The following is a 26,003-nucleotide window of genomic DNA, read 5'->3' as shown; positions in this document are numbered from 1 at the left end:
AGATTCCAAACTCTCCACCATGGCAAAGACTAAAGTGCTGTCCAAGGATGTCAGCGACAAGATTGTAGACCTACACAAGGCTGGACTGGGCTACCAAACTATCTCCAAGCAGCTTGGTGAGAAGGGGACAACAGTTGGTGCAATCATTCGCCAATGGAAGAAACACAAAACTGTCAGTCTCCCTAGGTCTGGTGCACCATGCAAGTTCTCACCTCGTGGAGTGTCAATCATGAGAACAGTGGGGAATCATCCCAGAACTAAACGTGAGGATCTTGTCAATGATCTCCAGGCAGCTGGGACCACAGTCACCAAAAAAACAATTGGTAACACACTACAGTCTACAAACCCCCCCCCCCCCCCCCCCCCCCCACCACCACCTTTTTATCCTGGAATTTTCCTTATGGAGATCTTCACTCAACAGCTGGATTGGGTGACAGGCTTGGATAATCTATACTCAGTAGTCACCCCATCCTGGCCATCAAGTGTATTCAGATCTTTAACTTGCTGGCCGCCCTGGTCCAAGATAGGGCTGCATAGGTAAAAGTCTTCCCGGGCACGTACAGACATCCAGTGTGCCTGGTCGTGTCAGCGCTACCCTGGAGATCGCCCCCCCACCTTGATGAAAGACGGATCTGTCTTGGGAGTATTACCCGCAACCTCTGTGGATTGATGAGTAGATGTCTCCTTCCCTGGGGCGCTGTGCAGGGTGCGGATACTCCATGGGGTTATCAGCTCTGCGAGGTTGCCCTCCCTTCCAGGCCTGTTTTTTCTGCTAGTGCTGTCTTTGGACTGACTGGTGTGCTTTTCATTCAGCCTCTGAACCGTGTGGACAACTCACAGTGCTCTTCTTCTGCAGCCAGGTTCTTGGTCAGTGGCAAATCCTCCTGAGGTACTCCCAAGCCCCCCTTCTGTTGTGGCCATTTAGAGGTATTTTTTGCATACATCTTCTTGGTGTGGGCTTCCCTTAGCATTGCCTGGTTTCCCTGTGGAGTCTGAAGCTCAAGCTTCCCCTCTTGAAGGTGGTGGGTTACTAAGGGTCTTCTGTCTCATTACACCCACTGTTGGCAGTTCTCAAGGCCTTTGTTTCTTGGGTGGAGGTTGCGTGGGCCCAGCCTTCCATGCGGGCCTGGATGACATGATCTCTTGATTCCTCAGCCAGAGGTAATCGGTTCAGGAGACTTTAGAAATTGACAATACCTCTGGGGCTGCCGATGAGGTGGCCATCCCCTTTGGTACGCACAAGAAGGCTAGGTCTACTAATGTTTTTCTATACCCCACATATTTTGATAGATTTGTGGTTCCGATGCATTTTTGGTGCGTTACCCTTTGAGGAGGCCCTTCCGTAAAAGTGGACCTCTCATCCTGTTGTGGCTTCCCTCATTTCTAGACTGAATAAAGCAACCATGATACCAGTGGAGGGGTCTCCCTAGGGATCCTGCGGGGACTGTAAGGCGAAATCGGTTATCTGCACCATTGCCGGTTGAGCACTGCAGACTGTGTTGGACATAGCCCTAGTGTCTGAATTGATGTGGGCCAAGCTATTACGACAAGGTCTGGATACTGGACAGGTTTTACCAAGTGTATGTGTAATTTTCGAACCAGTGGTCCAGGGCCTTAAATATGTGTGTGACACATCTTTGGGTGCAGCACCGCTGCTTTCCAAGCTCCTGTCTTGGTGATGGTGCTTCAGCGAGCACTTTGGCTTAAGTGTTGGTCTGCTGACCAGCCATCTGAAAAGGCCCTGGCGGAGTAACTCTTCCAGGGTCAACATCTTTTCAGTGCTACTTTGGATGAAATCAAGAACTGGTGGTTAGAGTACCTTCCTCCTCCAGTCCAAAGAGGGTAAATAACCTTGTTATAAGCCTGGTCCTGATTTCTCTGCACACAAGAGGCTTTTTTGTTCCCTTGGCTCCTTTGGACAAGGGCAATTTAAGGCCCCTGCGGATGGTGCCAAGCACTCATGACCTCACAAGGCCTCAAAGCTTGCGGACAAGTCTGCCTCAGAATGAAAGCTCTCCCCCACCTGTTTCCAGGGTGGGTGGTCATCTTTGCTGGTACACAGTTTCCATCCCATCTTTGTCTCTGCCTATCGAGCCTGTGGGGTTTGTACGGGGCAGTGCAGGATTTGTTACTCTTAAGTATTGATTGCCCTGGTCCTGGTGCCGGAATGGTGTTGGGTGTTTTACTCCAACCTGTTTACAGTTACAATAAAGCTTGGAGTTTGTCCAATCCTGAACCTCAAGGCCCTGAATTGCTTTGTGCAGGTGCAGATGTTCAAGATGGAATCCATCTGTTGGCGGCCTCCCTCATCAGGGGGATTTCCTGGCCTCCATAGACATCAAGGATGCATAGTTATATTACCATCTGTGCTGGGTATCAACTCTTCTTGCATTTTGCAGTGGGGGACATGCATTATCAGTTTGTGGCGCTTCCCTCCGGTCTGGCCTGCACTCCTCAGGTTTTTACTATGGTGTTGGCTTCTGTGTTGGCATTGCTGAGACAACAGGGGGATTACAGTGGTTGGCTACATGGGTGACCTTCTGTCTTCCCTGTGCGGGTCCTTGGTCTTGTGTCTACCTTTTTGAGGTAGTCCTGTATGCACAAGGGTTCTGCAGCAGGAAATCTTAGCCAGGTGTGTGTTTTTTTTTTTTTTGTTTTTTGTTTTTTTTTTTTAAATCTCCCATTTCCCTGGACAACCAGATTAATCTAGGTCAGTTAGCCAGGGCATTTCTCCTCTCGTGGCTTCAGTCTCCTCCCCTTCAGACTGCAAAGCCCTTTCTCCCCCTCCACTGGATGGTGGTCACGATGGACATCAGCCTGTCCAGATGGGGAAGGGTCTTAGGGTTGAGGCTGGCGCAGGGTGGTGGGGGCACCGAAGGAGACTCAGCTGCCCATCATTGTCCTCAAGCTAAAGACGATCAGGCTGTGTCTGGAGCAGTTGGCAGGATCCAATCAGACAACACCACTGCAGTAACCTAGGTCAACCGCCAGGGTGGCACGAGGAGTGCTGCAGCAGTGCTGGAGGACTCACGCATTTTCAGTGGGCAGAGCCTCACATGACTAGAAGTAGTATTAACATTTTTGTGGAGACCTAGAGAAGTGAGCAATACCTTTTTTCCCTCTTTCAGCCTTCATTCTAGTTGGCCTGAATATATAATATCCATCGCTCTTCTACTCTGATCCTTAACCTGAAAAAAGGGGATGAACTCTAACTAGTCTGAATGAATATACTTATTCAGAAAAATGTTTATCCTCATGGCTAATATTTTTGTCTTACTTTTTACATCCTAGCCTATCAAGGCGATAAATAATTGCTGCAATCCCTATGACCTTTTTCCTGGTTTCATAACTTGTTTGAAGGCTGCATTCTTATAGGGGTAGATATCTGTTTCTAATGTAATTGAAAAATTTGCACAGATGAAGACATTTCTACATATTTCTTATAGTATTGGCCTAAAAACCTTGCCTGACTTGGTGCTTTTGATGGATTAATTTCCTTAATAGCTAACTCTACCTCCCTTTGGTGAGAAGTCACCCTCTATCGGTGATTCCTCTTAAGATGTGGGAGAGGTTATTAAAAAAAAAAAAAAGTGGCTAGTCTCTGGAGAAGCTTAAAGTTTAGCGTAGAAATTTAAAGAATTCACATGACGTTAGTTGAGGATTTTGTATGAGAATACCTGTACTTCATCTTAGTTTGTGGAGAGCTGAGACATTAGTATTTGGGTGACTTTTTTTTTTTTTTTTTTGACCAGATAAAGCTTGACTTGTCATTTAGTGCTTAAAATGTGTCTTGCCCATCTAATTATTATTTTTTTTTTTGCCTTTAGTAATGACATAAGTTTTTAGGGCTGTACTTTGTTTCTATCTGTGGTCTCAAGTCTTTGTGGCTCTTTCATAACCTAGTCTTGACTAGTCTAAACAGTGCATGGATAAAATATTGATCTCAATGATAATGATTTGATGCAACAAAATAAAGTGAAGTAGTTCACATTTATTAAGCTTCCATGATTACTTGGGAAAGTTAATTGAATGTTTAGGAATAGACTTGATTACCTTTTTGATCATTCATTGAGTAAAATTGGTGTTTTATCAGTTAATTCTCTTAATATGTTTCGCTGCCGTAAAAAGTTCTTGAAGTTAACCCCCAACTCCAGAACTAAAAAAGCACAGGTGCATGCAGCTCTGTATGCTCAACAAACATGTTTCAGTCTCATGGAAAATTTGTATTTTTGTGTGAACAGTTTTATTTCTTTAATTTCTGACTTCCCTCAGAGAAATGGTAATTTAGCCAGTGCTGCTGCCACTTGGAAAAGACTACTTTGCTTCAGTGCCTTCCATGGAGCTCTTGTGGGTAAACTCATGAGAATAAGCAAAATTTCAGGAAAAAAACTATAACAATGGACGACACTCACATAAAGTGTCAGATACAAACAAATGTGAAAAACTAAAGATATCACTCCAAACGATGTGTATCACCACACTCTGTATATAAGTGTACACCTTAAACCCAAACCAACAATCTCCACCTCATGTGCTGATGGATAATTACCCTATGCAGGAAAATATAGGGCATCACATCACTCTGGGTTGCGATCTCTTCATTCAGATATCAGGCTTCCTCCAATCCTAAGATTATTCCTCCATTTCCCTCATGAGGAAATTCACAGTTACCAATCGTGGATAAAAACACAATTTTCCTTTATTTGCCAACTTACATTAAAATAAGGGTGAAGCAGCTCCTCCTCACAGGGATACAGATACAAACAAGTTTAGGGAAACACTAGCCACATGTTCCCACTTCCAAGATGGCCGCGATCGCACTTCCGGTCAGCGTCGATACGTCTGACGTCACGTGTCACTGACGCGTTTCATCACTTCCTTTGACTTTATCTGAAGTCAAAGGAAGTGACGAAACGCGTCAGTGACACGTGACGTCAGACGTATCGACGCTGACCGGAAGTGCGATCGCGGCCATCTTGGAAGTGGGAACATGTGGCTAGTGTTTCCCTAAACTTGTTTGTATCTATATCCCTGTGAGGAGGAGCTGCTTCACCCTTATTTTAATGTAAGTTGGCAAATAAAGGAAAATTGTGTTTTTATCCACGATTGGTAACTGTGAATTTCCTCATGAGGGAAATGGAGGAATAATCTTAGGATTGGAGGAAGCCTGATATCTGAATGAAGAGATAGCAACCCAGAGTGATGTGATGCCCTATATTTTCCTGCATAGGGTAATTATCCATCAGCACATGAGGTGGAGATTGTTGGTTTGGGTTTAAGGTGTACACTTATAATACAGAGTGTGGTGATACACATCGTTTGGAGTGATATCTTTAGTTTTTCACGTTTGTTTGTAGCTGACACTTTATGTGAGTGTCGTCCATTGTTATAATTTTTGCTTGTATAGAGATACTCACTTATAGAGCATACACGTGTACATAGATTTTGCATGTTGCACAGAGAGTGGCACGTGTGTTTTATTATTTAAATGGTATGACACTATGTTAAGTTTTTTTCTTTTGAGGTTTAATTGTCATCAGGATTTGCAAGTTTGAAGAAGAAAGAATTTAATGGTCTACATGTTTGGAGATTTATCTTGATAATTGAGACATTTGGGACACTATATATATATTTTTTGGACACTTCCTGTTAGGTGGGATTGGCGGACATATTTATTATTTGGGTAAAAAAAGTTTTATATATTTTGTCTGTTTGGCCTTCAAGGGTGGAGGTGGATAACTTTTTTGGGATATTGGATTGGGATTGTTTTTGCTGTGTATTTTTATATATAAAATTTCAGGAAAGTCCACTCCTGCAAGGAGACTGATGCTTACATAGTTCTGCATGAATTACCAAAATCTGGCATAAGTTCATTAAATTATGGGCCAAGTTCACCTTTCGGGGAAGAATAATAATTGCATATATTTTTGCAGAAAAGTGTGCATTTATTTTTTCCCTTAAGGAGCCTGCAAAAATTGAACGCCTGATTAATGGATTATGGGTGCAAAGTCATGTCACACTCCTGCAGACAGGTCCTACAGCTTTCTGCCTGTACCTCTGTATAGGCTTTCAGTTTTAAAGCTGCAGGGCTTGTGAATGAACTACGAGGGCACTCATTGGTACCCTCGCAGTTCATTGAGAACTACAAGCTGTTGCTACAGTGGCAGGTGAGACTTGGTTTTCTCATTTATAGATTGCTGTGAAGAGGGTGTGGGAAGATGAAACCCCAGTCCACTGTCTCAGTGAGGGGCGTTGGTGACAGTGGGGGAGAGGGGTTGTAAGGAGGGACTTGGAGCACCTGAAGCACGTAAATATGGGTGCAACATGTAACATGCTCCAAAGGAGACTTTAAGTCATTCATAGATCCGTGTTTGCCTTCTGGTCAGGTAAATATAAAGCGTCAGTTCTGGATAGACTGCTTGACTGCTTCTTTCAGCCTCTCCACTCCCTGGAAATATTTGAGCTAAACTAAAGGGATCAAAGTCTTTACCAAGTCACTCTAGACCAGTTAGTTTAACTTCTGTAGTTGTCAGGATTTTCGTGAATCCATGCTGTCGACTGCTCAAAATATTATTTTCTAGCAATAACTAAGTCAAACAAATCTGATTTATATTTATGGAGAGGTATGCAAAAACTTAGACAAAGGTGTGGCTTGAATTTTGTCAGCCTTTTACTCCATTCCCCACACATGGTTAATATGTAAGTTACAGCCTACAGCAGCCTTTTTCAACCAGGGTGCCTTCAGGTTTCTTCAGGGGTGCTTTGGCAAAATGCCTAAAAATTGCCCAAAAATTGGAAACAAGCCAGTGGGTGGATCAAGCCTGTCCTTTAGTTAGTCACATGTTTTCATTGTGTACCATTCCAGATATCTGAATCCTAATGACCAATGTTTCCATCAGTTGATGAGCAGATCGCTGTGCCCCTGCACAGCATCCTTGTTTGCTCTTTCCCTGCCCCTCTACATCAGTACTGGGGTCACAATGCTAGTCAGTACCAGTGTGCAAAGGTGTACTTGCTTTGGAAGAATAACTCATGTTTGCTGTCCTACGTGTATGGGTGTCACTGTGTGTAGTTTTTTACGTTTTTAGTATGGGGTGCATCATTCTAAAGGGTATATTGACTAAAAAAAAAGTTGAGAATAACTGGTCTTACACGCTTAGAAAATTCACTTTATAAACTGATAGAAAACTGGCTAAAAGACTGTATTCAGAGAGTTCTGATTTATACTCTGAATAGTCTAAGGTTATTAGTGGTATTCCCCAAGATTCGGTGTTGGGACCCTTACTTTTTAATATATTTATAAATGCTGGAGTCTGGGATTAAAAGTACCTTTTCACTCTTTGCAGATGACACCAAGCTATGCAGTGTAATAACATCCTTACAAGACTTAAAAGCCAACTTCAAGGCACAATTTAATTGGGTGACTGTAGCTAATGATGTTTAATGTTGGTAAATGCAAATTTATGCACTTGGGGGCTGAAAATATGCATGCATCATGGAGAAAGTGTAGAGAAGGCCAGCTTAACTATAAATACATACAGTAATGGGTCCATATAGCGAGCTTGGTGTAGAGTTATTCACTTTCAGGTCATTACAGAGGACGAGGGGGCACTCTAAATATCGAGAAAAAGACTTAACCTTCACATATGGAAAAGCTTTTTCACAATAAGCTGTGAAAATGTGGAATAGATTCCTTCAAGAACCAGTTCAGGCCAGTTCAGTAAATTGTTTCAAAAAAGATCTGGATGCATTCCTAAATGTTCAAAATGTAACTGGATACTAATATTCAGCAGTAACACTAGGAGTAGGTGTTCCAGAGAATATCCAATTTCCTCCTGGGGAGGGGGGGAGACGAGGAAGGTTTTTTTTTTTTTTTTTCTTCCCCACTGGAGTTAATAGGATTGTTTTATTGTGTTTTTTTTCTTTGTCTTCCTCTGGATCAACTGTGGATATATGATTGTGTGGAGGTTTTCTATTAACCTTTTTTATTTTTATTTCTGTTGTTGGTTGAACTAGATGGCCTATGTCTTTTTTCAGCCTTACTATGCTACTATGTACATGTCAGATTAAGCACAGTTGTGTTTTCTGACGTTTTATGGTTCAACTTCTATATTTATTTTTCTAGGTTTGACCAGAGCTTGCAGCAATTCCAGTATTCCAACATCAACATCAGAACTGCCAGATTACATCTTGTAAGTATTTTAACCCCTATTTTTTGCTTAAAGTATTGTTTTCGATGCATTGCTAAACTATTTAATTTCTTGTAATATCTTAGGAAATACACAGCAATCTCATCTCAGGAGCAGCGTCAGACTTACAAGACTGACTTCAACTCAGAATACAATGAATACAGAAATTTACATGCAAGGATAGAGAGGATAACGAGCAGATTTACACAACTGGACGGTCAGCTAAAGCAGCTCTGCTCTGGTTCAGAGGAATACAAGGTATATAGCAGGCATCACTGTTGCATAGCTTTTTGATTGAACATTCTGGTGGGTTTGCAACTCCAGAATTAATGTTAGCGGTTTGTACATTAGTGCTGCTGTTGTGCAAAATGGTTTTTCTCATCCTTTGAGAGACATAGGAAGTCTTTGGCTGCTTTAACATTGATACGCTAAAACACCCCTTTGCAGTGTGACAAAAAGTGCATCAAAACTATTTCCCTTTAACTCCTGTAGAACTCTTCACACCACTGTGCTGTGGGTGTGGTTAGTTTTGAAAAGTTCTGCATTTTTGGTGGGATTTTCAAAACTGTACCAGAAACACAACTTACCTTTTTAAAATGAATGAAAACCACACCACATTTGCATTTTTGGTGCCTTTGAGTCACATGTCCATTTTTCACAGGTGCTGGGAACCAGAAAATGCACCAGAAATGCATCAAAATTTCATATGCATTTTTACAGCGCTTTTGCTACAGAGGAGTGTTAAAGCAGCCTTTAACCTTTTGGGTTATACTGCTACCTACGTTAAAACAAAAACTGTTGCCCAGCCCAGGATAACACCTTCTATTACAAAGCATGGCTCAGTGTTTTTTGTTTTGGGTTCTCCCCCCCCCCCCCCCCCTTCAACTTTTTTTTTTTTTTTTTCTCTACATTGCTGAAGCGTTGTCTCTTTGATTGCAGCTATCTGGTTCAGTCGTATTCAGCCTAAATTTCATACCACTTCCGGATCCCACTGGACTTCATGTTGCAAAGATGGCCTGGAAGTGACCTTCCAACTTTGGGGTTTACATAGGGAGCTTTCCAGACTCTGTTCTGGTGAAACTTAACTGTAGAGTGCTTTCCAGTGCATGCTTTTTCCTCTGTATACACATTTAATGAGTGGGCCAGTTGAGCCAAGCACTGGGAGCAAATAAGTTTGCTTAGGAAGTTGGGTGCCTTTATTTCCCATTCCTTCCTACCCATCTGTGTTTGTAATGATGTGCTTGGTATGATTTTGCTACAGAATTCAGGCATGCTGGGATTAGGAAGGGATATCCTGGGATGACTTTGTTTTACTTTGTGTGCCGGTGTCCAGTCCTCCCAGTTAGTGGCAGTATAACCTGATGGTTAGAGACTGCCTGTGTCTCTTGACTTTTTAAAAAAGTAATTAAATGTCAGTGCAAAATTAATATACTGAGAACTGTATAGGTTTATTACATAGTATTTGGTATATAATTTTCCTATTTATGGACAAAGCTCTCATTGCATGTATTACACGCATTTATTATTCAGGATTTATATAGCGCCAACAGTTTGAGCAGTGCTTTAAAACGTGAGGGAAAACAGTACAGTTAAAGTACAATTGAATACAGTATGAATTAGAGGGCCCAGGTCATTAGAGCTTACAATCTAAAAGGGGAGGGTCAAGTGACAAAAAAGGTAATAACTGTGAGGGATGAGCTGATGGAGAAAATACATGTATAGTTGTTAGGTGGAGGCAAGATGGGCTTCTCTGAAAAGTTTTCAGGGATTGCCTAAAAGTGCACAGAGTAGGAGATAGATTGATTGGGGTAGGGAATTCCATAGGATTGGAGAGGCTCAGGAGAAGTCTTGCAGGCGAGCATGGGAGGAAGTGACAAGGGAATTAGAGAGTAGGAGGTCTTGGGAGGAACGAAGAGTGATTTGGTTGGTATTTTGATACTAGGTTAGTGATGTAGCTGGGGACTGAGTTGTGGATGGCTTTGCAAGTTGTTAGTATTTTGAATTTAATTTGTTGGGTGAGTGGCAGCCAGTGCAGGGATTGGCAGAGAGGGGTGGAAAACACTGAACGGTGGGTAATGTGGATGAGCCTGGCAGCAGCATTCATGGTGGACCGGAGGGGGATAGCCTATGTAAAGGTAAGCCGGTGAGGAGGGTGTTGCAGTTGTTGAGGCGAAAGATAACCTGGGAGTTAATTAGGAGCTTTGTGGTGTCATTGGTTAGGAAGGGCATATTTTGGAGATTTTACAGAGGTTGTAGTGGCAAGCTTTGGAAAGTGATTGGATGTAGGGCCGAAAGGAGAGTTCACAGTCCAGGATTACACCTAACTCCCTGGCATGCGGGGATGGGTTGATGGTTGAGCCATTGATCTTGACAGAGAAATCGGGGGAAATATTAGGAGCTTGCTTTTCGATAGATTAAGTTTGAGGCAGTGGTGTGACATCCAGACTAATATGATGGTCAGTAGGTTGGTGATGCATGAGGAGACTAATGTTGTGAGCTTGAGGGGTAGAGAGAGAGATTTGGGTGTCATCAGCATAGAAATGATATTGAAAACAATGGGTGGCTATCATCTGACCCAGGGAGGAGGTTTAGCTCGAGAATAGATGTCCAAGAACAGAACCTTGGGGGACCCCAATGGAGAAAGGGAGAGGAGAGGAGGAAGTAGAGTTGTAAGACACTGAAGGTGCGGTGGGATAGGATTTGATTTCAAAATACAATATTTTTGCCTTAGTGTTCCTAGAACAGTGGAAGTACAGTCCAAGAAGGAAAAATACCCCTTTAGGCCCAAAGCTTCATGGGGCAAAACCCATATCACATCCCAAGAGGAGTTTATTAGCCAGTGGCCAAAAAAAAGTTTAAAATTGTCCATATAATATAGGTCCTGTCAAAAGTAGGCCTGCAACCCTGCCTCAAGCCACTGCCTACAAGAGCAGTGATAAATGGTAAATGGATTCCAATAAGCTGGCCATACGAATGTCTCTGATAATGACTTGCAAAAATGTGGTTGATTTACATGGGTAGTCAAGACTGTGAACACTGTTTCACCTTCGTAAAAAGTCTCTCTTGTGTTCATTGACAGACACAGCCACTGTTCTTTATTTATGACCAAACAGGGTTATATAGCGCCACCTACCTAAGTAGGACACTAGGCAGAAAAAAACTTGCCACCTTCTGTGGGCAGTCCTCTGCATAAAACTTCCTCTCTGCTATAGGTAAGCCAGTTATTCTGCCTAGTGTTTTCAGGAGTATGGACCTGATTCCCTACTGGAACCTGTGGTTCTTTAGCTTCCCCCGCCCCCCCCCCCCATTTTATTTTTTCCTGGGATTTTTTATATTTCCTGCAGACATTTTAAATCAACAGACAGGCTGGATAATCAGTCTGGGCAATGAGCACACAGACCTCTAGCTCTGCATTCGGTCAGTTGCGTCACAACCTCATCCTGGACCAGGGTGGCCGGCAAGTTAGACATCTCGCAGGGACACATATGAGCAGGTGCCTATAGTCCGAACATACAGTGTTACCCTGTTGTAGAGGAGGTTCTGTCATCAGAGCCTTACCTGCATTCTACGCTGGATCGGTAAGTAGATGCTTCCCTGGACGCGGTGTTGGGGCGCAGGTGCTCCTTGAAGTGATCGGTCCCGTGAGGTCCCCTCACACAACCAATCCCTCATAGGAGCATACCAGGTGGCTCAGTGGTGGGGACACTGTCAGCCACCGTGGAGGTTGTAGGTTCGGGCTGGTGTTCTGCATGTATGCAGCTATATCCCTGGTAGTGTCTGCTCCTTTTCCTGCCTGCTCCCTCTGGGCATGTTCCCCCTTCCTCCTTGCCGGTTTGGCCTTTGTGCATTTGGGGCGCTTCTGGGCAGGGGGGACACTGTGCTTCTGTTGGGGGGGGGGGGGGGGGGGCACTGCCTGGTGTTTTGGCTCACCTCCTGTGGTTCAGGGGGTTTGGGCTGCGGCCACCATGTGGCTCTGGGTGGCTGATAGTCATGTTTTTGTAGCCATGGTGGCCATTTTCCTGGTGATTCTGGTGGCCCTCCAGTAGAGGCAGGTGCGGTGGCCATTTTTTTCCTGTGCCCGGTGCCTTTATATGCTAAGGGAACCAGCTGGGGAGAGTTCCTTGGTGGATATTTTTGTGTAGCCCGCGGCGGCCATCTAACTTTCCTCGGGATCTGAGGGTGTAGGGGTGGTCTCAGGGACTCCTGGTGCGCGACTCTGTGCCCTTGCATTGCAGACTGTTAAGATTTTTCCTTACCCCACAAATTTGTCTACAAGGATTGGGGTCATCCAAAGCGCCAGTTTGTACTTCCCAAGTGCTGCTTTTTTTTTTTTTTTCTTTTGAAGTCCTGTGGTGTTGTGAACACACTCACAAAACTAGCACCTGGTAAGCACACAAAAAAGTGCACAGGGTGTACGTCTGGCCCTCTGACGAGAAAGGGCCCTAGCCCTGATCCCCCAGGGCGCAAGGCTCCTCACTGGGACTGAGGCACTCACTAGGTCCACCCGGCCGAAACCAGGCGGTCCCCTTTTTTTCAGAAGGCCTGCCGAAGCAAGGCCACCCCGAGTACTTGGTGAGGCACCTCCAAAAGGAGACCCCATGGGGGGGAGGAGGCCCTGACCGAAAGGCCACATGGCTCTGCCCCCCAAGACTTTCTGGGCAGGCCCAAGGCCCTACACCCTACTTATCAGGGAAAGTGTGAGCGCATACAGTGCTGTGCAAAAGTGCAAGTGACAAACAACATATACAAAGGGGAAGTGGAGAAGTGCTGTTTGTGCCATAGTGAAATACTATGGCGGGCCGTTCGGCCAGAAATAAAAAATTCCCCTGGTCGTGGCCAAAAGGCCTGGCCCAAGAGGCAGGTGCGGGGGGGAGAAAAAAAAAAAACTTGGCTGGTAGAGTGATCAAAGTGCCAAAAAAAAACCAAACCTCTGTGAGATCCCTCAACGTGAGAATGATGGCTTTTGGATGACATTTGTGTTCTGTGGCGTGCTGGTAAATATGATCATTTCCCGTTGTAGACAACTGCAGGCGTGTGCCGTTAAGAGGTGGGAATCCAACCTTCCCCACTGTGGAGCACTCCACCAGTGCATTTAGCGCTTCTGGACGTTCTGACCTTGGGCATCTGTTTCTCAGGTTTGGAAGGCGGTAACCTGGTCTGTGCACATATTTTACTAAATTTTATAAAGTTGATGTGTTGCCATCCTCAGATGCTAGTTTTGGCTGCAAAGTTTTGCAGGCTACTATTTAAGACTCTCGGGCGTCCCTTCGGGGGTGGATTAGAGTGTTGGCGTATTGACCTGTTTTTTTTGTCTCCTTTACTTGGTTTGCCCACCCCTCGTAATGGCACTGCTTTGGGGCAACCCCAAATTTGGTCATGAATAAATAAAATAATAAATAATGAATAAAGAGAGAGTGTGTGTCAGTGAACTCTGAGAAAGGGATTTTGCAGCGAGTAACAAAAAAAAGTTATTCCTTAAGAAAAGCAACCCCATTATGTATTACATCTTTATCGGTACAGTGTATAGTATATTTTCAAACTTCTATACTTCTTAGAAATGTCAAACTGTTTCGAGTTGATTTCATTACAAAGTTTTTTTGTATGGGAAGACCTTTTTATATACTGTAGTAGGTTTTGGTAATAGTCTTTACTTGGGAAACCATTAAAGCTGTTTTTTGTTTTTTTTGTTTTTTTTTTCCATTTATAATCCCTTAATAAATCATATGCAAATGAAGGACTGGTAATGCTATGAACTATGAACTTGCATATCTAAACCCAAAAACAAAAATTTCACTTCTAACATAGATTACTAACAAAAATTTCAAAACCGCTTCAAAACAATCGGTAGCGCAAACCCCTGCTCGATTCAATTGATACGGAGAGTACTGATACTGTGGTACAATAGTCTCCATCATAGTACCCGGACATAAGAAAGTTAAGGAGACCAGTGAAACTGCTCCCGTACTACTGTAAGAGATCGATAAAACTACACAGTGTACCATGGCCCCCACATGGTTAGAAGTATGAGTATAACAATTATAATTCTAATGAGCTTATGATGCATTAGTATTAGAGGACTCAGTCCATATATGCCATACTTTGTAGAACCTAACCAGGCAGCCTCAAGACTCGTATGTGGCTTTGTATAGGGGGATGGAGGCATTACCTAGGGACTTTAAGAAGTCAAGAGATGGTATCTCCGGCATCTTCCATTTCTGCACTATGGCCTTTCGTGCATAAAATAGGAGGCCAAGGAGGGTCTTTGTTGCTCGGTTAACAGCCCATTGACCTACCAGTCCAAGCAAGCAGACCTCCACCGTCAACGGTATGGGCACAGTAGTCAGCTCATCACGTCTGTTTGGGTACATTTCCAGCAGTAGGGGTAGGCCCCTGGATTAATTCTATTTAAACGCTGGGGTGTACAATATGTAATATCTTAAACTGTATAAGCCTATCCTTAACCGCTACCAGTTTGTGAAATGGGTATTCACAGATATCCTCCCAGTCCTCCATATCCATTTGTGGAAAGTCAACCTGCCACTTAGCATGTAGGACCTCCAGACCCATATGAATTGAAGGTAGTAAGGCTTTATATGTTTATTTATATATCTAAGAGAGGGGTTTAATCAAGGGGTCTTCTCACAGTAGGGATTCCATGGCAGACCTATTGAGAGCCAGGCATGTCGACCCAAACAGAGGAGGAGTGTCTAATCTGGAGGAAGCAGAAAAAGTGGGTGTAAAACCAAACTTCAACTTCAGAACATCAAAGGACCTAAGTACGCCTCCTTCACATATGTGCTCCAATGTCTTGATTCAATGGGAGGCCCACACCCTAGGATCAGGTATTGATAGGAATTTGGGAAGTCGTGGATTGAACCATTAAGTCTCAGGGGACCAGGTGTCAGTGGTGTGGGATTGTCTGTCTTTCTAGTGCCAATTTCCATGCTCTGACCACAGTCCTCATAGACAGGGTGAGTAAGAATGGGGCCCTAGTACCTCTATACAATAGGTTCCTCAGTGCTTCATATGACCCCAGATAAGCCGCCTCCAAAACTACTGATGAGTTAGAATCGTCTGAAACCTACCCATTCTGAGCATGAGTAAGCATGAAAGTCTGAACACGCCAAGCCCCCTTGTGTCCAAGGCCTTTGTAGGGTCACTTTGCTGCATCTTGGGGCACTCTATTTCCAAAGAAAAGACGAGATTATGGAATCAAATTTCCTAAAGAAGGCTTTTGGTATTCAGATTGGAGAGTGGCACAGAGCATATAACCATATAGGGGAAACTTTCATTTTAAGCAGGTTTATTTTACCTATATGTGGCAGGGGGAGATTGTCCCATGCCTTAAATTTGGAGTTTGGTAGAGGTCAGGAGAGGGTGTAGATTTAATTTAATATATTCTGTCACATCCGGGGAGACCGTAATACCAAGATAACGAAGGGAGGTAGTCCAAGGCAAAGGAAGGGATACATCAGCCGCTTTTTTGGCCTCCTTGTCAGTAGGTAGTATGAGGGACTTTCCCCAGTTTACTCTTAAGCTAGATGGATCAGCAAAGCGAGAGAGGATACTCAAAGCTTCCCGGAGGGTGGGTCCTGGATCATTTAGGAATAGAACCAAATCGTCAGCATACGATGCTAGTTTTTTTTATGGTACCCATGCGGATACCCTGAACTACTTCAGACTGTTGTAAGTCAGCCGCTAAAGGTTCCATCACTAGAGCGAAAAGAGATTGAGACAGGGTGCAATCCCTGTCGCGTACCTCTGTACTGGAAAAGCCTGAAAGAGCATACTCCCTAACTTAATCTGGGCCATCAGTTTCTTATATAATATGTTAATCCATTTACAGAATAAGGTACCAAAACCTGCAGAACTGCGGACATATACTGCCAGCATACAGAGCCGAAGGCCTTTTCAATACCTAGGGCCACCAGTATTCGGCTCCTGGAGTCTTCAGAGGAAGTTTGAGATGGGTAAGTACCCAGTGAAGGTTATCCGTGGATTTACCTGGCATGAAGCCAGTCTGATAAATATCTATCAATGAGGGCAGGACCCCGAATAACCTGGTGGCAAGAACCTTCGTTAGGATCTTAAGGTCATAGTTTAAAAGGGAAATTGGTCTATATGATACACATAAGGTAGGATCTTTCCCAAGATTTGGGATGAGAACATGTGCTTTGTACATGGAACAAGGCAATTCCTCACCTTCCAGACAGGTAGAGAATAAGTGGTGAAATTTGGGAGACAGGATCCTGCCATAGGTCTTGTATCATTCTCCCGGTATACCATCCAGGGCCCGAAGACTTGGCGTTAGGGAAAGAGCCTATGGCATTCTCAATTTCAAGGGTGGATATGGGAGTCTCCAGTCCCTCCGCCTCCTGAGGGTCAACAGTGGGCAAAGCGAGGCTCTGTAGTTCCGTAAGTACGGCTGAGCTAGAGAGAGAAGTGGATTGACTTTACAAGGAACTGTAGAAGTTACAGAACTTGTGGAGTATGGCCATAGGTTCCGTGACTAGCTCCCCTGTAGAAGACTGAAATGCTGGGATCACCGTTTGAAGAAGAGGGTCTGCCACCAGTTTAGCCAAAAAAAATGTAGGCCCATCCTTGTCCCCCAGTTCAAAGAGGCTGCCCGAAAACAGTTGAGCATCAGATTGGGTAATTGTGACATAATGAAGACTCAAATCCCTTATGACCTATGCCAGTTGGAGATAAGCATCTGATGTAGGATCCACGGCAAAGGCTGAGGCAGCCTCAGACTCGCACTTCTCAAGGTAGGTCTCGTGATCTACACGGGATGCTTTGATGGCGGAAATATATTCTCCCTGTGTAGTCGCCTTAAACACCTCCCACATCATTGCTGGAGAAGCGGAGTTCTCATTGGTCAACCAAAACATTGTCATGTGGAGAGACCTTATCAGCCACCTTATGTGCCCAATGCCCGAGATAGTCTCCATAAACCCGGGTCCCTTGGAGACCCCACATGCAAACAAATTTCCAATGGAGAATGGTTGGAAAGACCAGCTGGAAGAAAGGCCCCAGACAACTTCGACAGAACTCGCATACTGCCAAAAGCTAGATCTATACGGGAGCCTGAGCGGCGTGGAGCTGACAGACATGAGAACATTGAGGTACCCAGATGTTTCCACATGCAAAGCTCAGTGAGAGCAAAGATAGGTATGCCTCCAATTCTAGAGATCAGGGGATAGAATACTATGCGGATTGGAGGTGTCAAGGTCCAGGTCTAATACGGAATTAAAATCACCTCCAATCAGGAGATGTTTAATCTGGTATGGGGCCAATTTCTGAAAAATTGTGTACAGCAGCGAGTAATCCATTGGTGGGGGCAGGTACACATTTACATTTTTATTTTAATAAAATTGCTTTTATCGCTGAGGTAATGTGCAAGGTTGGTGCACTTTCTTTTGTACTGGTCAGGCTTCCTCAGTACAGTTTATAACATCCAAGTAGCTTCTTGGAGCTGAAAATCCTTCTGAGTAGGCAAACTGGGGGGGGGGTCCTAAATCCTTGATCACCTTCAGGCCTGTGACAGGGAGCATCTCGGGGTCAGGAGAGCGTCCCTTAGCACTTCATAGGCAGGAGTATCATGGCACCTTTCAGGGGTCACCCCGGAGCAATAAAAGAATCAGTGTTAGATAATCACAGTAGATGTCTCCAGGCTCATAGGTAAAACACAATATATGAGGCGAGTGACACATATAGAATATTCCTATAAAGAGGCATCCAGGACTCTATAATACTCATGTACAGCCGACGGCAAGAGAAAATATCAATAGGGTAGGTGTACAAACTGGACATCCGTTACTTAAGCTGCAGGAGCCAATCAACTTCCTCAGGGGAGTTAAACCTTACCGAGCCTCTGTGCGGAACCCAGAGGCGACTTGTTAGATCATGCTGTAGTGGATTTCCCGCATACAGAGCTTTTTGCGCACCTCTGTAAAGGTCTTTCTTTTTTTCTTTTTTGGAGATCCACGAGAAATGTGGGAAGATATGTATTGTAGAATTCAAGTATGGTAGAGTGGGGTGTTTCCTGGAAAAGAAAAGGATCAGAGGCTCATTAATATAATATATCGCCAGACATATATTTTCTGCCCAGTAACCAAAAAACAGGCATACAAAGAAAGGGGGGCATGAAAAGAGATTCACAAAAAAGTGGTTACATTATGGATAGAATGCGATACAAAAAGTAGTTCCAAAAAAACGAAACAATAAGCAAACTTTCTTGCTCCAGCCCTGCCTTATTTAAAGCACCTGCTGGTGGTCATCCGTGGACCACAAAATCCGGTCCGGAACCACCTCTGCCATTGTGGCCCAGAAAACCCGGAGTGGACTCCACATTAAACTCCCAAGTATGATCGCATGCGAGGTGACACACAGCGTCCATCGATCACCTCGCCTTTCATACTGTCACACTGGGTACATTGAGAGGGGAATTACTCGTTCTTACAGATTAGCCAGAGGGATTTGGTGATAGCCATCCTAATTGCCACAAGATGGCGCAACCAGTTTATTATACTAAACATCTACTTATTTTTCCAAAAACAGTTGGAGATCACATTCAATATTTAACCCTTTTGGAAATAGAGTATCTAGTTTATATATCCAGTGTTTTTCACGTTTTAGAAGTTCTCTATCAAAGTCACCTCTCCTCTGTGGGAAATTAAGTGCATAAATTCCTTTAACCTTAGTGCCCTCTAACCTACCTCCACGGTACTTAGCATAATGCTGAGCTAAATTGGTTTCAGGGTTCACCTATTCGCACTTTTAGCTGCCTTTTAGTTTTACCAATATCCATTTTTTTTACATGGACACGTCAACATGTAGAGTACTCTAGCTGTGGAGCAGTTTTATAAGGCTTTGAATTTTAAAATGAGCTTTATTATTTGAATCAGAAAATATATCTGTACGATCTACAAACTTACAAATTTGGCATTTGCCACACCTATACATCCCTTCTGTGCGTGACTTCAACCATGTTGGTTGTTTTAGTGGTTCATAGTCAGAGTGGATAAGCAAGTCACCTAGATTTGGTGCTCTTCTTGCTACCATTAATGGACGTTCACCTACAATTTTACCAAGAATAGGGCACTGTGTAAGAATCTTCCAGTGTTTTTCCAATATATGTTTTACTTCTCCCCCCCCCCCCCCATTGTGCTCCAAACTGGGTTATCATCCTGACCGGTTGTATAACTTGTTTCCCTTTCTCTTCCTTTTTTGGAGACCGTAACATTTTTCGATCAGTTTGATATGCCCGTTTTCTAGCCCTTCTAATTTGGGAATGGGAATATCCTCGTTCCCTAAATCTTTTATAGAGGTCTTGTGCCCCTAATCTGAAGTCATTAATATTGGAACAGTTTCTTCGACATCTTAGAAACTGTCCAACTGGAATCCCAGTAATCAATGAACGTGGATGATAGCTTCTGGCCTCAAGTAAAGCGTTAGCTGCAGTTGGTTTTTCTTCTAAAACGTGAAAAACACTGGATATATAAACTAGATACTCCATTTCCAAAAGGGTTAAAAATTTGAATGTGATCTCTAAGTGTTTTTTTAGAAAAATAAGTAGATGTTTCGTATAATCTGGTTGCGCCATCTTGTGGCAATTAGGATGGCTATCACCAAATCCCTCTGTCTAATGGTGATCTGTAAGAATGAGTAATTCCCCACTCAGTGTACCCAGGTATCTGTTCTTTTAATTGTAGTATATGACCAGCTTTTTTGCTAAGTAATTAGCCTTTTTTTCCCATTGAGTGAAATTGCCAATAATAGATTTGCATATTTGGGCAGTAACAAGCCCATTATAAATAGAATGTGAAAGGCAGGTGTTTCTTTGGTCCTGACGAAGCTGAGTGAGATACGCCCATCGGCGAAACGCGTTGACGTAATACATCAGACACGTCGTTTCCAGCCGCATGCATTGGCACCATACACGCTGTCCAGCAGGGAAGCCAGCCATACACGCTGGCCATGAGCGGTGCTAGGCTGCACAAGCACCAAGGGAGGAGTGGAACCCACCGGATAATAGTCCGGATGGTGGCGGCTGCCTCCAGGACTATGCCTGGTAACCAAGACAAAGGAAACTCTAAAGGAGTATCACCTATGGCTTGGGTGGTGAGTGAATTGTTGCACAGCAAAAAGGAATAAGGCGCATGTCCGCCATTTAATACGTTTACTACAAGGAATATACATTGACTGTCCATATGTTACCTATTAGTTACAGGATGGGGACAGTATGTTTCACTAGGTGCAAGGCACCCTACATTTATTACAAGATATGGAGGACCCAGCAATTTACACAATCACATCAAAACTAAGGTGGTTAACAGCCCGCATGTCGCGGTGAAGAAACACCTTGGAGCAGGGCCCTGCTGCCTCCATTATATTGAGGAAATCCACGGTGATTTTTTCATTACTGACTCTGTATCCATGCAATATGGACATATCTATTGCAATCTTATATTTCACCACCTACTCTTGCCTTAAATCATAATTATTGCAATACCTCATCTGGTTAATATAGATGCATCCGCATCCTTATATATGTATTTACTATTTTTCACCCACATTGCCTGGTTAGGTTTATGGGTAATAATATCATTCTTACTTTGTGCTTGATATCAGCCATTATTGCTAAGCATGTCATGCCTATATGGTATAATTTTTTGATACACTCCCTACATGGTGGTGTAACCAATGTGCTGGTGCTGCAAATGTATTAGAGAGTACTTTGTCACTATGCATACAGCACATTATTCCAAAGACCGGTCTCGATACTGTTTTTATGTGATTTTAAGTCTGTTTTTGTATTCTCATACTGAGGTGATGGTGAATCAGGGTATTTACCCTAATTGTCCACATGTGTATTGTGTAATAAAGCATAATTTTTGGAACTACTTTTTGTATCGCATTCTGTCCATAATGTAACCACTTTTTTGTGAATCTTTTCATGCCCGCCCCTTTTTTTTCTTTTTTTTTTTGTTTCCTGGCCTCCCCAAGGATTCAATCCCAGTCCTGGAAATTCAAAAAGCGGACCAGGAAGGGACGAGGGGGTGCCTCTGGTATTCTGTTCCCAGTGGGTACCCTATGGGCGCTTTCCACCACATACGTCGGGGAAGTCCAATAGCTTCTTAAAAAAGACCTCTGAAAACTCCGCAGGTCTATCACTTTCAGCCCCTTCTGGTAGGCCCAGCACTCTCACATTATTGCGGCAAAGCCAATTCTCAGCGTCGTCTGATTTTGCCACTATTTTTTTTATTGTTTGCACTGTGTGGTAAAGAGACTGCAGGAGGGGGAAGTGTTGAGAAGTTGTGTCTTCTGTGGCTGAGACGCGGGATTCTGTTTCCGTTAACCTGCCTTGAATCTTAGCAAGATCATGCTGGATAAGATTGCACTCCTCCGTCAAATGATCTATCCTCATCAACAAAGAGGTCCTACTTTGCTATATAGCCTGCAGAGTGACCACTGTGTCAAAGCCCTGCGATGAGGGAAGAGGCGCAGCCCACTCTGAGTCCCCAGCCAGGTCCATGTCTGCCAGCAGCTTCTGTAATTTGTGTGCCAAGATGTTGTCGTGACATGAGGTCGCTGGGCCACTCTGCTTCACTGGGGTCAGGGCGGGTGAGTGGCTCTTGGAAGGCATGTCAGGGCGATCACTGGGATCTGGAGAGATACCGCACTTCTCTAATGAAGGTCCGGTGTCAGTATACAGGGAAGGATTGCACGGGAGTCCTGGGAGCTGCTCTTAGATGTCTGTCCCACTCTACATCCAGCCACACCCCCATAGAGCATATATTTCTAATTTGTAAATATTGAGGATTAGTGTTCCAAGTGCTTTTTAGATTAAAAGTGGTATAGCCTGAGTGCAAGGTAACAACTGTTGTGAATTGATTAGATAACTATAAGTCTGCGCTTGCTGAATAATTACCCTATTACTAAGTACTATGTAGTGTAAAATGCTTCAAGTTCTGCTGATTGCTTAAAAGCATGACCATGCAGTGCAGTTTTTGTTTCCTTTTTGTTGTGCTTTTTAAAGTGGTTATTGGCATACTTTAATAGAGTTTGACATGTTTGCTCATAAAACTTTGAAAGAATAAGGAGCCAATTCTTCATACTACTTCATGTGTTCACAATAACACTCCCCATTATATCTTTTTCCACATTCTTTATGGCAGGTGGTTTTGGGCCAGTATGCCATTCATAATGGTCATTCACAGTACACTGCATGTCTCAAACCTGTACAAAAGAAGTGATCTTCATAGCTTAACCACTAGCTGAGGATTTACCCCCCTTACTGATCAGGCCATTTTTTGCATTATGGTGCTTCGTTACTTTTAACTTACAATTGAGCGATCATGCAACGCTGCACCCAAATTAAATGTGTGTCCTTTTCCCACAAATTGAGCTTCCATTTGGTGATATTTGATCTATGCGTGTGGTTTTTTTTTTTTTGTGTTTTTTTTGTGCTATAAAAAAAAAGACCAATTTTGAGAAAAAAAAACTTTTTTTACTTTTTGCTATTAAACAAAATCCCAATACGTGTAAATTGGTTTACATGAACGTTGTAGCGTTTAAAAATGGTGGTATAGATACTGGAATTTTTTTTAAATAATGGCGGAAATCAGGGACTTATAGCGGGACTGCGGCAGGCATTCTGATACTGGGAGGAACTGACTTGGTGTCACTGACATCCCTAGTGACACCAATACAGTAATCAGTGCTAAAAAAAAAAACCAAAGCACTGACACTGTACTAATGGCACTGGGCAGGAAGGGGTTAACATGAGGGGCGATCAAAGGGTTTAACTGTGTACTGTTTCACAGTGAGCTCTGTGTGTGTGATTCACTGTAATCACACTGCTTTGGATGGCTGTGCTTGCTGTGCACAGCCATCCAAAACCATGTGCACGAGCTGACAGGGAGGAGAACTGTATTAAATACAGTTCTCCTTCCCGTCGGGAGATCCTTGGCAATCACTGGCCCAGAACCCAGTGATTGACAGCTGCTGCCTCGTGTGCCCCCTACCCGGAAATGCAAAATTGTGTGTGTATATATACGTGATTTTGCGCACCCGTGCTGCCCTGTAGCAGTATATCTGCTATAGGGCGGTCTTGGAAGCGGTTAAAGTCAATATCCAGGTTTCATGTCACTTTAAAAAGTAAATAAGATGGCCTAAATGAACTATTTCCATTACCAAGTTATGCAGCAGCTGTGAGTACTTTATTATACTGTAGTAGCATCAGCAACATCCAACATGCAGCTCTGTGTTCCGCAACAGTACAGTTCACTTCCTGTCTGCTGCTGGATCAAAAACGATTAGGGCTGAGTGCTTTTAAGCCATTCACTGGAAAGCTTGTATTTTTATCAATGAATACAAGGCTGCTTCTGATGGGCCAAGGTGAAAAGGCGGGCAGATGTCATGTTTTGCACATTAGATAATCAGAGGAGGCCTTGTATTCTTTTATTAAAAATTCAAGGCTTCCTCTGAAGTACTCGGCTTAACTTTTTGTTGTGGCAGCAGACAGGAAGTAGAATGTAATGCTACAGAACACAGTGCTGCATCAATATGTTGCGGATGCTACTACACTGTAATACAACATTCACAGCTGCTGAATACTGAAACTAATGAAAAGCTTGTTTGGGCCAGCTTGGCTCAACCAAATAATTTATAGAAAATAAAAACCTGGACTACTTCTAAGTGCCAAATGAATTACATGTAACAGCTTATAAACTGTCAGTAACATTTGATTAACTAGGTAAAGATTGCTCCCCAATTTGACAAAAGGTAGCGATTTTATCCCAGCACTGCTTTTTGTCAAAATAGCATGAAATGCAGGGGAGACCTAGAAAGTGATTTGTGTATGCTAAAGGTGAGTAAAATGTATAATTTTACTGATACTGTAGCAATAGAGGTTAGAGTACTATCTACTTATGCATTATTTTTTTTTTTTTTTTCTTTGTTTGGTATATTAACACACACCTTATTTTTATGTTCCTATTTTAGACTATCCATGATCAAATCTTACAAGAGTATCGTAAAATTAAAAAAGTAAGTAATCATAACTAATGTGTTACATAGATGACCTCTGGGCTAACTGATGCATTGTGCAATTTGCAGCTGCAAAGCAGAATTTAAGTGCTGGAGACATTAAAGCATTTACCTGTCTTTCTGTTAGTGAAATTAATATGTGGAAATGGTATTCTATAAGGTGTAGCAGTTAACTGAAAGCATGATTTTTTTAAGTCACCATCTCTCTCCAACTCTCCTATTTGCCCAGCAGGGAAGAATGTAGCAATACATTTACAAATGTCCTGTAGACCTAAATGAAATTCTACCGAGTGAAACGCATTCACTTCCATTTCTGTCTCCTTGTAAATATGCTTGGTGCCTGGTGATGGACTCAATACTTTAAGATCTGGAAGCAGACAGTCAGTGAAGTTCACAGAAGTACAGATTGTGGCTTACATAAGTCATGGTGATCTGTCTGCATTCATATTTTGGGTTAGGATATTTACATCAAAAGGTCTAAGTGTTTGCATTTACTGTTTGAAAAATTTCAATTTGGTAATGCAAGTCAATGGGGAAAAAAACATTGAAAATGATTTTGCTGTTTCCTGTAAAAGTAGACCTGGGAGAGAGGTGGGGTCAGTAACTGCTAATACGATTTTCAACTTTTTTTTTTTTTTTTTTTCCCCCCTGCAGTCCAATCCGAATTACAGTGAAGAGAAGAACCGCTGTGAATATCTCCACAATAAACTGGCTCACATTAAAAAACTGATTGCACAATATGATGAACAGATTCTGTCTTGGCATTAGTGCCCATGTTCGGGTAGCAGTATCTTTGCACCTGTACGTAAAGCTGTGTTCTTTGCTCCTTCTTTTTTTTTTTTTTTTTTTTTTTTTTTTTCGTTGTGCAAGTTTTTTTGTTCTGCAGTTCAGCTTGCTATCATCAGTGGAAGAGAAACTACTTGCTAAACAAATGGCATACCTTGTGAAATGATTTAAATGGTTATCAATAAACCAAGTAGTGGAAGCTGCACTTGGTTTAAGCTCACTATCTGCAAACAACTCGGTTTAATTTTTTTTCCTTTTGTCTCTGTTTTAATATTGGATGGACAGATAATCAAAATTATGCCAAAATGGGTTGTGCTATATTTTTTTTTCTTTTATCATTACAGGAATCCAATAATAAAACAATGCAGCCAAATATTTTCAGAATGTTGTGGTTTCGCGTTTTTTGGTATGGAGTCGCTGAGGGCTTGTTCACACAAGAATGCACACTTTAATGTGTGCTGCATTTACTTGTGTTGTGATGCATTTTTTTATACCTGTTGCATTTTTCAATTGACTCCATTTGAATTGAATGACAAACTGCAAAATGTTGGTGTGAACAAGCTCTGAGTGTTGTCAAAGGAAGTAATTAACATGATATGGAACAGTATTCCGCTGAGCATCACTGGGAATTGCAAAAACACTTCAGGCCTGCAAGTTTGGAGAAAGCCAAAACAAAGACGATTGTACTTAAAGAAACATGCCACCTGCGAAGTCTTCTACATAAGTGCTTTGATAAGACAGCTTTTTCATAAATGTGTCCTCTCAATGCCTGGCTGCTTATATTTTGTACTGTTGACCTTCACTGTTAACCCAAAGTGGTATTAGCATATAAGGCGATTGAAAGAGAGTAAAACTATACTTACTTTTACAGCCCCAGTGTGGAGATTCAGTTTTGTGAAGTTTTGTATATGCTGCATGTTGTCTGTTTATCCAGATGTCTTCTAAGACTAGCAGCTTGCCTAGCATATGAACAAC

General features: G+C 42.9%; 1 protein-coding gene across 3 annotated transcripts in view; it reads left to right on the top strand.

Moving 5' to 3' along the window:
* ELL (elongation factor for RNA polymerase II) overlaps positions 1–25,412 on the top strand; it is a 156,448-nt gene extending 131,036 nt beyond the window's left edge. For all 3 annotated transcript variants that reach the window (XM_089687910.1, XM_089687909.1, XM_089687911.1), the window contains 4 exons: positions 8,126–8,192; positions 8,276–8,447; positions 24,198–24,242; positions 24,897–25,412. In XM_089687910.1, the coding sequence (XP_089544036.1) occupies positions 8,126–8,192; positions 8,276–8,447; positions 24,198–24,242; positions 24,897–25,010 (398 nt within the window). In that variant the 3' untranslated portion in view covers positions 25,011–25,412. The remainder of the gene's footprint in view (positions 1–8,125; positions 8,193–8,275; positions 8,448–24,197; positions 24,243–24,896) is intronic.
* Positions 25,413–26,003: the final 591 nt, after the last annotated feature.

Source organism: Staurois parvus, unplaced genomic scaffold (genome assembly GCF_062004578.1).
Source record: "Staurois parvus isolate SC_StPar_1 unplaced genomic scaffold, SC_StPar_1.0 ptg000439l, whole genome shotgun sequence".
Lineage (NCBI taxonomy): Eukaryota > Metazoa > Chordata > Amphibia > Anura > Ranidae > Staurois > Staurois parvus.
Note: the sequence above shows the minus strand (reverse complement) of the source record. Positions and strands in the feature narration are given on the sequence as shown.